At 44.8% G+C, this 14,599-nt stretch overlaps 1 protein-coding gene across 1 annotated transcript in view; it reads left to right on the top strand.

Moving 5' to 3' along the window:
• The window catches only part of LOC309565932 (uncharacterized protein), a 46,180-nt gene extending 35,543 nt beyond the window's left edge, over window positions 1–10,637 (top strand). Inside the window, exons 5-6 of the mRNA XM_082270962.1 lie at window positions 9,323–10,301; window positions 10,581–10,637. Of these exons, the coding sequence (XP_082127088.1) occupies window positions 9,323–9,889 (567 nt within the window). The 3' untranslated portion in view covers window positions 9,890–10,301; window positions 10,581–10,637. The remainder of the gene's footprint in view (window positions 1–9,322; window positions 10,302–10,580) is intronic.
• Window positions 10,638–14,599: the final 3,962 nt, after the last annotated feature.

Here is a 14,599-nt window from a genome sequence, read left to right as displayed (position 1 = left end):
GAATCTCCCCTATCCTACATGCTGTAGTGATGGATACCAAGAAAACCATCTTAAGTGTTAACAGGTGCAAAGATATTTCTTGAAGAGCCTCAAAATTTGATTTGAAAATTCCTTTATGGACTACTGAAAGATCCCAATTAGGACATGTGCATGTTTTTTAGGGTTTGCTTTTGTAAAAAGCTCTGCAGAACCTGTAAATCAGAGGGTCTTCCTGTAAGGTTCTCTGGAGATAGACAAATCAGCTATCTGTACTTTTAAAGTACAAAGGGCTAATCCCTTTTCAATTCCTTCTTGCACGAAAACAAAAATTGGGTGTAGTTCCCAATCTTCCTGTGATACTTTTTGTTGACTCAAAAAATCCACTACCTGATTGTGGTCATCTTTGAGGTGTATGGCTGAAGAAGAGAGCAAGTCTGTTGTGGTATCCTGATCTGGGAAGGGCTTCTAATACCCCCCCTGTTTGTGCACATAAGCCCCTGCCATTGTATTGTCGGACAGTACCATTACATGGTGACTCTTGATTTGGTCCTGGAAGCATAGCAAAGCTCTGCCCACTGCCATGAGTTCCTTTCAATTTGAGGATGCATTGGTTTCTTCGGAGGTCCACTCCCCCACTCCCCCTGTGCCAGTCGTCATTTTTTTTTTATATTGTATAAGTCCAAACCAAACCCTGATCCAGATAAGTATGGTCTCTCCATCACCAAAGTGTGCGCTTCACCAATGCTGGTAGGACCACTTTCATGTCTAGAGGCCCCCGATTCTGTTTTTGAAGAAGGAACGCTTAAAAGGTCCTTTGATTGTATCTGGCTTATTAAACTGCCAGAATTGTCAAGGTCATCGAGCCTAAAACTGACATTAATTCCCTTAGTGAAATAGCCTGATTACTGTAAAGGTAGGTTACTTTCCACATGATGTTCTGAATATTATCCTCTGGAAGGAGAATTTTCCAATCTGTAGAACGAAGATAATAGCCTAAGAAGCAGCGGCGGCCGGTCGATAGGGGGCGCAGGGGCGCCCCCCCCCCCCCCCCCAGTCATAAAAAAAAAAAAAATCATCTTCAAAGAAAAAAAAAAAAAAATTACCATTTAGTCCACTATGGGGCGCCGGACTTATTGCTGGCTATGGGGGGGGGGGGGGGTTTGGCATCCCACGTGGGCCCAGGCAGAGGCGCCGATTGACGGCCGTTCTGGGTGTCACCGGGGCGCAAGCAATGCGCCCCGACACTCCCCACTAGTTCTGTCCTGGCTTATGATTGGTCCAGACTCCAGCCTGGACCAATCATGATTCAGGACATCCCTGCTGACGTCGTTGGGGGCGATGCCGGTGCGTGCGTCAGTCACTCACCGTCACCGCCCGATCTCCGTCACCTTCCCGCCGCCGCAGAATGAAGAGGACTCGAGGAGAGGAGCAGCGCTCACCTTCCCGCCGTTTACCGCCGCCGTCAGAAGAACGAAGAGGACTCGACGACAAGGAGAGGAGCAGCGCTCACCTTCCCGCTGGTTCCCGTCGCCGTCAGCCGTCAGAACGAAAAGGACTTGAGGAGAGGAGGAAAGGAGCAGCGCGCCGTGGACGACTCGCAGGCAGTGTGAGTGTGGAGTGTCATGGTCGAGTCAACGAGCCAGCCCAGGAGAGCAGGTAAGTGATTGAAGCCGTTGCAGCGATGCCATGACCTGTGCCATGACCTGTGACATACCTGTGCCATGACCTGTGACATGCCTGTACTATGACCTGTGACATGCCTGTACTATGACCTGTGACATACCTGTGCCATGACCTGTGACATGACCTGTGACATGCCTGTGCCATGACCTGTGACATGGCCTGTGAAATGACCTGTGACATGACCTGTGACATGCCTGTGACATGACCTGTGACATGACCTGTGACATGCCTGTGCCATGACCTGTGACATACCCGTGCCATGCCTGTGCCATGACCTGTGACATGACCTGTGCCATGACCTGTAACATGCCTGTACCATGACCTATGACATGACCTGTGATATGACCTGTGACATGCCTGTGCCATGACCTGTGACATGCCTGTACCATGACCTGTGCCATGACCTGTGACATGCCTGTACCATGACCTGTGCCATGACCTGTGACATGCCTGTGAGATTCCTGTGACATGCCTGTGCCATGACCTGTGACATGTCTGTACCATGACCTGTGACATGCCTGTACCATGACCTGTGCCATGCACTTACCATGACCTGTACCATGACCTGTGCCATGCCTGTACCATGACCTGTGCCATGCCCTTACCATGACCTGTGCCATGCCTTTACCATGACCTGTGCCATGACCTGTGACATGCCTGTACCATGACCTGTGACATGCCTGTGCCATGACCCTTACCATGACCTGTGACATGCCCGTGCCATGACCTGTGCCATGCCCTCACCATGACCTGTGCCATGCCCTTACCATGACCTGTGCCATGCACTTACCATGACCTGTGACATGCCTGTACCATGACCTGTGCCATGCCTGTGTCATGACCTGTGCCATGCCCGTACCATCACCTGTGCCATGCCCTTACCATGACCTGTGACATGCCTGTACCATGACTTGTGCCATGCCTGTACCATGACCTGTGCCATGCCTATACCATCATCTGTGCTATGCCTGTACCATCACCTGTGCCAAGACCTGTGCCATGCCTATACTATCTCCTGTACCATGACCTGTGACATGCCTGTGCCATGCCTATACCATCATCTGTGCCATGCCTGTACTCTCACATGTGCCATGCCCTTACCATGACCTGTGCCATGCCCTTACCATGACCTGTGACATGCCCGTACCATGACCTGTGACATGCCTGTACCATGACCTGTGCCATGACCTGTGACATGCCTGTGCCATGACCTGTGACATGCCTGTAACATGACCTGTGCCATGACCTGTGACATGCCTGTGCCATGACCTGTGACATGCCTGTGCCATGACCTGTGACATGCCTGTGCCATGCCCTTATCATGACCTGTGCCATGCACTTACCATGACCTGTGACACGCCTGTACCATGACCTGTGCCATGCCCTTACCATCACCTGTGACATGCCTGTACCATCACCTGTGCCATGCCCTTACCATGACCTGTGCCATGCCCATACCATCATCTGTGCCATGCCTGTACCATCACCTGTGCCAAGACCTGTGCCATGCCTATGCCATCACCTGTGCCATGCCTATACCATCACCTGTGCCATGCCTGTACCATCATCTGTGCCATGCCTGTACCATCACCTGTGCCATGCCCTTACCATGACCTGTGCCATGCCTATAATACCATCTCCTGTACCATCACCTATGCCATGCCTATACCATCACCTGTGCCATGCCTGTACCATGATCTCAAAGTCACGCAATTTTTTACCGCGTTTTTTGCCACGAAGCAATACCTATTACATTTTTCTGTTTGCGCCCCCCCCCCCCCCCCAAATTGTGAGCACCAGCCGCCACTGCTTAGAAGAGAAAATTTTGAGAAGGACAGGGATTCAAAATTCATCCTAGGGACCAAAGCCCCTGCTGAGCCCAGGTGAGATTCTCTGTTAGGTGAGCTTCTGTCAGTGCCATTAAAAGTAAGCAGAGATGTATAGTAACAAAGTAGAACTACTTAAGTACTGTACTTAAGTACCGAAATGCGGTATCTATACTTTCCTAGAGTAGAATTTTTTTCTCCTACTTCTACTTTTACTTCACTACATTTTTTCGATGATTTCGATACTTCTACTCAAGTATTTTTTTTTGTGCTGCATAGTTACTCGTTACTTTTAAAAAAATTACCACTGCCAGAACAGTAGATGGCAGGTTGCATAAAGCTCAAAAAAATGTGTATAATGTCATTTGTAAATCAGCGCAAACGAAAATAAAGGCTGTGTATAATAAAAGCTGCTATACCAAATCTTTCCAATAAAAAGAAAATATGAAACAAACAAATAAATGGTGCTACAGCGCTTAAAGTGCATCAAGAAACTACTAACAAACACAGGTTAATCATTTGAATAAATTATTTGAAATAATAAAAAACAATATGATGTTCAAACTTTTGACTTCTTTCTTTAATAACTACATAACACAGTACTTGTACTTCTACTTTCAGTACTTGAGTAGAAATTTTTTTTCAAAACTACTGGTACTTTTTACTTTTAGTACTTAAGTAGCAAATTTTTTGAAAAAACTACTTGCAATACTTAAGTAAAAAAAATGTTGAATACTTTAGTACTTCTACTTAAGTAACTTTTTCTGTGAGCACTTCCACTTCTACTCAAGTCACTTTTTGATCGAGCACTTGTACTTTTACTCAAGTAGAAATTTCGAGTACTTTATACAAGTCTGAAAGTAAGTAATCTAAGTAATGAACTACCAGAACTGCCTAAAGCCTTAAGGGCTTCAGAGCTTCCACCAGAACGGGGTGACAAGAGGCCGAAGGGCAAAGCCCTGCTTTGAAAGTGGTATTCTTTTCCTTCGGTTTCTACTGTTAATCTCAGGAATCTTTGGGAACTTTCCTGAATGGGAGTGGGTAGTCCATGGTTGCCATGAACACATTCTTCTGTAGAATATTTCCTACTGAAAAAGTTGATTCCATCCGAACTTCTGAAGGTTTCATGACTACATACACATGCAAATAAAACCCTTTGCCTCTTTCTTTTCCTGGAACTGGAAATAAGACCCTCTGATCCACCGGTTTGCCTAGAAGAGGAAGTGCTCATGCCTTTTTAGGAACCTTAGGGAGAGTTGAGAACAGGAATCTTGCTGGAGGGTCAGAATCGAATTCTAGAGCGTAACCTTTGACTTTCTCTGGGGGGGGGGGGGGGTCCCAGCTAGGAGATGCTCCTGGAGTTGTGACAACCAACTCAGGATTCCTTGCCACACAAGTTGTGGCCAAGGCAGGCTATAAACCTGTCTTCGAATGACAATTTAATCTGCAGCTATGTACACTAGAAAAGGTAGATAACAAATAGAAAAAAAGATATATCCAAAAACGTGGGGGGTGTGGGGTGGTCTTTTGTTTAAGACCTAGATGTATTTTTGGGTGCTTTAAACATGAATATGGTCCTATAATTATTACTTTATCCCCAATTGCTTCCAGGACCATTAGTCGCAGCAGGGATTTTGATTGGGGAACAAATGTTCCCCTAAGTTCCTCCTGCTTAGTCCGGGGAAGTTGTTTTCTGGGGTCCTGTGCCCCGATAGAACGGGAGAGCCTGGGAAACACTGCTGGTGATTCTTGTGAAAGTCATACTGATGACAAATGGTTGTGAGTATATTTGCTCTTTAATAGACAACACTTTTTAATCAATCATATGCTATGCCTTGTTTTCTTTTCCCATGATCTTATGATAGGAATACTGTGGAGTGACGGATATGAATACTGTGGAGTGACAGGAGGAAGAAGAGACCAAGATTATAGGAATTCAGAGCGCTGTTTTGCTTTATCTAAAAAGAAGCAACATTAGCAGGTAAGTGGCTGCCCAACATAATTGATGGAGGTCCCCCTGGATGTGGAATCTGCACTAAATTATATGTCACTTGCATGTTTTACTGAAAGGATAGTGATTCGCCCACAGATTCACATACTTTGTGATCCGCTTTGTAGAGATACATGTTTCTGAGTACGGGGGAGAGCGAAAAGGAAGCACCACCTAAGTGTAGTATATAAGAGAAATTTTATTTCACACAGGGGTTAAATTAACTCACAAGATACAGGAGTGAATAAGCTCATAATAATTCTATATTCACTCCTGTATCTTGTCAGTTATTTTAACCCCTGTGTGAAATAAAATTTCTCTTATATACTACACTTAGGTGGCGCTTCCTTTTCGCACTCCTATTTCTCTTCCTTCAGATACAAAGCCTGCTAGACTCTGATGACAGCAGCCGCCATCCATAGACTGTATGTATTATGTTTGTCAATGGACATTTTATATGGACTTGATTCACCATCCAATTGTCTTATGTTAGCGAATCACCTTTGCGCCAGATTCATTGTTTTATTTCACTATGTTTTTGAGTATATTTGCATTTTAATACACAAATCCCGGTTCTAGCAGTATTATGCTATGTAGTGTTTCATTTTCCATGTCCTAATGATATGAAGGCTGTGGACAAAAGACGATGGCAGGGGGGGGGGGGGGGGGGGCGGTGGGGTTGCTAAGGGATCTGATAACATAAGAGAAGCATCCAGGGCTGCTGTTAGAAATCACGGGGCCCCATACAGCCTACCTGGCAGAGCCCCCCCCCCCAAATTTATCAAGACAATATTTTCACAAAATATACACTAAAATCTTTATTAGTGGACACAAACATAACAGAGATTTTGAAGAAAAAAATTATAATTTTTTTTTAAATATTAACAATTTTTGCAATTATTTTACAATTTTCTTCATTTTTTTTCTTTAATTTTTTTTTTTTTTTACAGGACGGGGAAAAATGCAGTGCAGCGGGGGGGGGGGGGGGGGCAGGGCATCACAGTGAAAAGGGGGCACACGGAGAGGGGGGGAACAGAAGCAGGCAGAACAGGGAGGTGGATCGGTGTCGGAGAAGCGATTACAGGAATGATGCCCTGTGTCTGCGTCTCTACCTGCAGCAGATGAAAGCTGTCAGGAGGGGGAGAAACATAAAATACATTTATGTTTTTGGTTGTACAATGACAAAATGGGGAAAATTTCAAGGGGTGTGAATACTTTTTTAGGGCACTGTATGCACACATGAAGCAACGTTTTTGGAAATAATTGATCGTATTTGTCACATCACCGCTGGAGAACTGTTATATACCGTACTTTAATATATTTATATATTTTTGCAACAGACAGCACTGTGTTATACACGTTATGTGTTTATACCAGGGCTTTTTTTCAGCGGGAACACGGGGGAACGCAGTTCCGGCACCTCCAATGGGTGCTGGAGGATCTACTGATGCTGGGAGATCTATTGTTGCTGGGGGGAATCTATTTTTGCCTGGCAATCTATTGTTGCTGGTGGAGGATCTTTTGATAGTGAGGGTTAATTATTGCTAAAAGGAATCTACTGTTTAGGGAGGGGTCTACTGTTGCTGGCTGCTAGAGAGTCTATTGATGCTGGCTGCTGGGAGATCTTTTGCTGCTTCTGGGGGGTCTATTGCTGCTGAATCTATTTTATTGCTTTTCTTGTTATCATAACCTAATTCTATACATTCCAATACAGAATTATACTTGGCTCTATATTCTCTAAAAGTGGCTGTACTGGAAGCTGGGTAGGGAGTGGAACCAAGGGTCAGTGCTCGTAGGTTGGAAGGGGTGGAACCAAGGGTCAGTGCTCGTAGGTTGGAAGGGTTGGAACCAAGGGTTATGCCCCATACACACGTGCAGATTATCTGCAGACTTTTGTCTGCAGACTTACCTTTTCTATGTAGTGCAAGGGCCTGCCGGATTGCATACAAATTGAAAGTGTTTAGGTTTGACCTCATATTATATGGTTTTGGTAAGTCTGCAGATAATCTGCACGTGTGTATGGGGCATTAGTGCTCGGAGGTGGGTAGGGGGCAGAGACACAAAGTAACTTAAAAGGTGGAGTTCCTGCACTTATTCTCTGAGATAAAAAGCCCTGGTTTATACAATATATGCACTATATATGTTATTCTACATGTGGAAACATAGTGGGTGGCTGCAGCAGCTCGTCTTCAATCATTAACACAACATCTTGTTTTACTTTGATCACCACAGTTTGTATTTTATTGTTTGTACTTGGGTAACGCAGAGGTATATCCTTATAAAAAATGAAAATAAAAAAAGTGCATTTATCTTTATTTTTAAGTATTGCACCTGCTATCAGTGAATCGCGGGTGCAATGTCCGGCTCCCACAGACACTTCCTACAGCTCTCTGCCCGCAGCTCTGTAAGGCTGGCCATACACTAGCCGAAAAATCGTTCAAAAATCTGTCATTTGGTCCGTTTGTACGGTTTGAGTCCAGTTAATGGGCACAAATAGAAAAGGAACAGTTTGGAAAATTCTGCCGGCCGAACGATAAATTGAAAGGTTAATGTGAATCTCGCCTGAACTGTTTGCACAAGGCATATGTGACAAACTGAATGAAAAATGGATTAATTTATGTCCAATGAACGATTTATCCTTCGAAATTCGGTCATTACATGATGGCACGATCGTCTGCTCTCACAACCGATTTTTCGTTTTTCGAAAATGAGTTTGAACGATTTTTCGGCTAATGTATGGCCTGCTTTAGGCTGGCCATACATTATACAATTTTCTTCTATAGATTTCCTTTAGATTTACCCAAACCATATAATATGAGGTCAAACCTAAACACTTTCAAATTGTATGCAGTCAGGCAGGCCCTTGCACTATATAGTTGAAGATAAATCTAAAGGAAATTTGATAGGAAAATTGTATAATGTATGGCTAGCCTAAGGGCTCTTTCACACAGTTCACCTCCGTAGGCGGATCTGTGCTGCTCAGCGAGGGATCGTAAACACTGATCTCCGCTGAGCAGGAAGGTGACATCGGAGTGGGAGATGTCAGGTCCCCATACATCTCTATGGGGGAATCGGATGAGAACGGACCGCCTGTCCACTCTCATCCAATCCCATCTGATCCGATCCCCTGGACGGATGGAAAATAGGGTTTCCATCCGCCCGGATTTCACGGACAGGATCGGATGAGGATAGCAGCGGGTGTCAACGGACATTTCTCCGCTGACATCGGCTGCCCCATAGGGATGCATGGAGGATCCGATCAGATCCGCCTAAAAAACTGACAGGCGGATCTGATCGGATCGCTCGTGTGAAAGGGGCCTAAGGGCTTTTAGTTACTGAGCTGCAGAAAATGTCAATGGACTACGAGTGTGCTGACCAGTAATCAGAAAAACTGCAGCTTAACCACCCTTCATTTACAGCCCTCTTAAACCAATAGTGTGAATGAGGACTACACATTTTTTTTTTTAATCAGATATCGGGGAACTGGAGAAAGTGCAGAGAAAAGCAACCAAACTGATAAGAGGCATGGAGGCCTGGATTCTTTCCTAGGTGTACATAACATAACATAAGTGGGTACTAACATTTACAGGTAAAGTTGATCCAGGGAATATCCGATTGCCTCTCGGGGGATCAGGAAGACATTTTTTCCCCTACTGGAGCAAGATTGATCATGCTTTGCTGGGGTTTTTTTCGCCTTCCTCTGGATCAACTGTGGCTATAGGATTGTGTATATGGGATTTTACGGTTGTGTTTTTTTTTTTTTTTATTGGTTGAGCTAGATGGACTTTTTTCAACCTGACTAACTATGTAACTCTAAAAAAAACACATTTTTTTTTCCCAACAGAAAATCCCCAATTTCTGCAACATGTTTGCAATGAATAAATTACTGCTCTTCATCCTGCTCTTCACAAGCTGCACCCACTACCAGATGCTTGGAAGTTGTACCAACACTCTGATGCGTGAAGAACGTAATCTGCTGGATATGGCAGTGAGCCTTTACTGCTCCAAAAGCAGGCTCAACGTTTCCTTGTTGGGCCTTACCCTATACGGGTGTTTCTGTGGCCCTGGTGGCTCAGGGCAACCTGTTGATGAAGTGGATAAATGCTGCCTTGCTCACGACTGTTGTTACGGCTACGCGAAGGGGAATCTGCAATGCCCCAGCAAGACAACCCCTTATCGATTTACCTGCGAGAAGGCGAGTGTGAAATGCTTATCGACTGATCTCTGTGGCAAGGCGGCATGCGAGTGTGATCGATTGTTTGCAGAATGTCTGACACAATCGACGCAGGGACAGTCAAAATATCACTTCTATAGCAAGAAAAAGCTGTGTCCAAGTCCTGATGCCGCTTGTCCACCGCTACCCCCAAGTATGAGCCGCGCCAACCTGCAAGCGGCCGCCACAGAGAAGTGACAGACGAAGCAGAAAGAAAATAAAATCTGAAAGGAACACCCCTCTGAATATAAAGTCTGGGTGTCCGTTAGTGAGCGGGACACTCAGATAATAGAAGATAAAATAGGATATATTACACAGTAAGATTTCGCTCGCTGCCAAGCCATGAGCTCATATTTTAACCTCAGGTGGCCAAACCATTTTTGTAATTTTTTACATATATTTTTCAGAATTTGTGAAATAAACTCTAAGTCAGGGGTTCTGAATTAAAAAGAGGTCAAGTCAGTAAAATTCTCTTACAACAGAGACCTAAATCTCATGTTTGTGCTATGATTTGTATATATGCAATCTAAAAAATAATCTTTCTATCACAATTTAATAATATTTATTGCCAGTTTTCAGTGTGCCCCCTCATCAGGTTTCCCCTTCCAGAGTCCCGCCTTACATCAGGCATTCGAGTCCTGCCTTAAGATGGGCACCCCCCAAGACTCTACATTATGTTGGACCCTGTCCCCACCAGAGTCCCGCATTATGTCGGGCACCCCCACTAGAGTCCCACCTTACATTGGCCACCCCCAGTGGGACAGAGACTTAAATCTCATGTTTGTGCTATGATTTGTATTTATGCAGTCTAAAAAATAATCTATCACAATTTAATAATATTTATTGCCAGTTTTCAGTGTGCCCCCTCATCGGGTTTCCCCTTCCAGAGTCCCGCCTTACATCAGGCATCCACACCCGAGTCCTGCCTTATGATGGGCGCCCCAAAGACTCTACATTACGTTGGATCCTACCCCCACCAGAGTCGTGCATTATGTCGGGCATCCCCACTAGAGTCCCACCTTACATTGGCCACCCCCCCCAGAGTCCTGCATTATGTTGGGTGCCCCCACCAGAATCCCACCTTATGTCAGGTGACCCACATCAGTGTCCTATCCTACATAAGGTGTTCCTAGCAGAGTGCCCAGTTACATCAGGTCCCTCCATCAGAGTGCCCCTTACATCAGATGTCCCCATTAGAGACCCCTCCAATACCAGATGCCCCCATTACAGCTCCCCTTATACCAGATGCCCCTATACCTTTTTAGCTCCTAACAGGAAGAGGGGGGAGCAGGGAGATGGACCAAGTTCCACTTCCATCCTCATGTGATTCTGGGGGGGCACAAATGTGACATCATTGGTTGTAATGATGCCAGCTGTCCTAACAACTAATCACTGCAGAGGAAGGGGGAACCTGTGCTGAGGACTGCAGTTCGCCATTTAGTGATGCCTAAACCATACATTTTCGGAAAGCACAGAACCAATAGAATAAAAATATGGTGCCACTGCTTTTGCAGGTCCTGCAATAGTTGCTCAAATTTTTATCAAATTAAGATTTTTTTAAGAATTTACACTAAAATCAATATTAGAATATGCAAACACTAAATATAGTACAAAATTACAATGAAATCTAAACTGTAAAATTTTATGGAGTAAATAAATATTTGCAAACTTTCAATTGTGCCTTTTTGCAAGTAATGGATGCTGCAAAATTGTACGGCATGTGTGTGAATGTGGGATGTTTGGTCTTTTTATTATTTTTTTTTTTTTTATAGTGCATCTTCACCCTCTTTACTGCATGCGCAGCTCTGTGTACATTCCCAGCACACTTCAGAGCCGGAATGAATAAACTCCTGTGTGCATGCGTGGGTGTCATGTCATACTCTGCGGGCCAATCAAGGCATGCGAAGACCTCCACATCTAGAAAGAAGAAGAAAATGTTAATGTTGACGCCAGTGAGGGATTGAGGGGAGGTGGGTATCTGAAGACTTTAATTTCGCTATAAGTATTTTTTTTTTTTTTATTAGGTGCATTCCAGGAAAGAAGGATTGAAGGACTGGATATCTGCTTGAAGTGCTGAGCTTGTAGGTTTTCCTCCCTGTATGCAATCTAAAGCCTCGTACACACGCAACGAATTTCCGCCGACCGGTCTTCCGTCTTTTGTCCAGAGTGGTCTCTGTTGGTTGGAATGTGCTCTAAAAAGGTACACGAATTTTCCCGTACGACAGAATTCTAATTCAGAAGTGATGTCATGTGTTGGATTGCTTTCTTTGTGTTCTTTCATCTCTGAGCATGCCCAGTCTTGCTCATAAGATTTTTCCCCATCGAAATCTGTGCTAATGAGACGAAAATCGGACGTGTTTTGACGGTCAACAAAAATTATATAGCCTGCACACCAGGATTTTTTCGGCCGAAATGTCAGAGTCGGTTGTCGGAAGCACCATACTAACAATCCGAAAAGCGGCAGATCGGTCGTCGGACGAAATTTCCCGGCCAAATTTCTACTCGTGTGTACGGGGCTTAAGGTCCAATTCTCAGTTTTGACAGGTGTATACCTTTAAGCTGGATACACACTATACAAATGTTGTTGTTAGATTTCCTTTAGATTTACCTTCAACTATGTAGTGCAAGGGCCGGCCTGATTGCATACAAATTGAAAGTGTTTAGATTTGACCTCATATTATATGGTTTTGGTAATGTAAAAGTAAAAAGTCTAAAAACAATTGTATAGTGTGTATGGCCCATTAGCCTAGGTTCACACATATTCAGTGTGGGAAATGCAGTGATCCCTGCGCATTTCCCACACCGCATTATATTCACATTGTATTTGGGATCTGCTACAGGTGTCAATACAAAGTTAACATCACATCAAAAGGATCTCAAACGCAGTGCGATTTCCCTGCACCAGATCTCATGATACAAAATGACCACGCTATACATTTGTGGTGCGGTTCCAAAAAAAGGTGCCTGCAGTTTTTTGCTGTGATGTGGTGCGACTTGAGCCCATTAAAAATTAATGGGTTTAAATTACACTGCACTAAATCGCATGCAAATTGCACAGGAATGCGATGCAGGAATTCACCTGCGAGTTACAGTGTGAATCGGAGTCGTTTTTGGTAGTGACTTGTTTTCTGTAATTAGAAATAAAAACAAAACGCTGCAGATGTTCAACCATGCAGGCAAGGCATAATCAGCAGGCACTAGCCTGAGCATATAACAACACCAATTAGATCAGGCGCCAGCAAAAATGTGTGCATCCAGTCACAAGGATTATTGGAGCAAACCGTCCATAGTTGCTAGAGAATATCCTTAGGGGGAGAAACAGCAATCAATATTGAAAAGTTGTCTCTAAACCACAAGGTCATAGGAAGCAATCCTTACAAATGAAAAGAGAAACTCCAAACACTCACAGTTTTATACAATCATATAGCCCTGAAGAATCGTGTTTGGAGTTTCCCTTTTCACTTGTAAGGATTGGTTCCTATGACCTTGTGGTTTAATAAACAGTTTTTATTGTTTTCATGCAAGCTGGTTGTTTTTAATCTTCTTTGGATTGAGCCACTGTGAGCAGCAACATGTTCTAAGCTCTTAAGAGAGAACATTTGTGGCGGCCCGTCCATTGGGGGCGCCGCCCCCCCCCCCCATCCATGCGTTCGCCCCCCCTAATCTACATGCAAGGTGTCGGATGCATGGATTCCAATGGGTTTTTTTTTTTTTTTTTTTGAAGCACGGGATTAGAGCCAGAGGCTCTAATAGGCTTCAAAAAAGGGTGGGTACGAGGCTCAGAGAACTGCGCCCTGATCCCACCCAGTTGTGTGACAATAGTGAATGAATATTCGCTATTATTACAATGGGTCTCCTCCCAGCCAATCAGGAAGCAGGTCCTGAGACCCGTTTCCCGATTGCCCGAAAGGAGAGGCCATGCTATTGGCCAAGGAGGAGGGAGGAGATGCAGGGGGAAGCCGCCGGTGCCTGCCCTCCACGTCAGTCCAGGGTGAGTGAGCCAGCGACAGGGGGGGGTGGTATGGTGTGCGAGCTGGTGTGATCCGGGGGGGTATGGTGTGGTCTGTCTGCGGCCCCCCCCCCGGCCCATGGAGCACTAGCCGCCACTGATGGTGACTAGCCTGAGCATGATCAACACAACCAAAATTCTAGACTAAACATAACCTGTGCAGAGAACCTCCAGGCCATCCATCTCACAGAAAGAACTAATCATCTGGTGTGGGATTTCCCAGGTAAATGATATGATTCTCCCAAGATAAGCCAGGCCATTGCAGGCAGTCTGCATGCTCAGGCAGGGTGATCCTCTATGTTGTCGATTGATCATTTGATCTGCAGAATGATCGTGTGATGATCAGATCCGGAGTTCTCCATTTTATGCTCATGATTATGCATGTAGTTATTGACTTAATTACGAACGATTACAAAAAGGCAACTCATTGATTACAAAAGAACTTTACACCCCTTTCCTTAAATTTTCCCCCATATCTTATTCTCTGTATTAGCCACACAAAAAAAGACACTTACACATCCTGACGTTCTGTCATGTACCTCAGCTCCACACCTGGTCCTGAGCCACCCTCTTCTTTCCTAAAGTCACCAGGAGCTGGCTGTCTCTTCCTGTTTCTTGCAGCCAGCCCCCTAAAGATGCACATGCACTGTCTGCAGCCAACTGCAAGAACCAGGAAGAGAAGGCTGGCCCCCTGATGATGCACATACATTATGGCTGGTTGCAAGAATTGGGAAGAAAAGGCTGGCTCCCCAATGATGCACATACATTATGGCTGGCTGCAAGAACCAGGAAGAGAAAGCTGATCCCCAGATGTTGCACATGCACAGCAGCAGGCTGCAAGAACAAGGAAAAGACAGCAGCCCCCCTGATGATGCATATGCACCGCAGCCAGCTGCAAG

Source organism: Pelophylax lessonae, assembly GCF_965119305.1.
Source record: "Pelophylax lessonae genome assembly, chromosome: 10".
NCBI lineage: Eukaryota > Metazoa > Chordata > Amphibia > Anura > Ranidae > Pelophylax > Pelophylax lessonae.
This window is presented reverse-complemented; position numbering and strand designations above follow the sequence as displayed.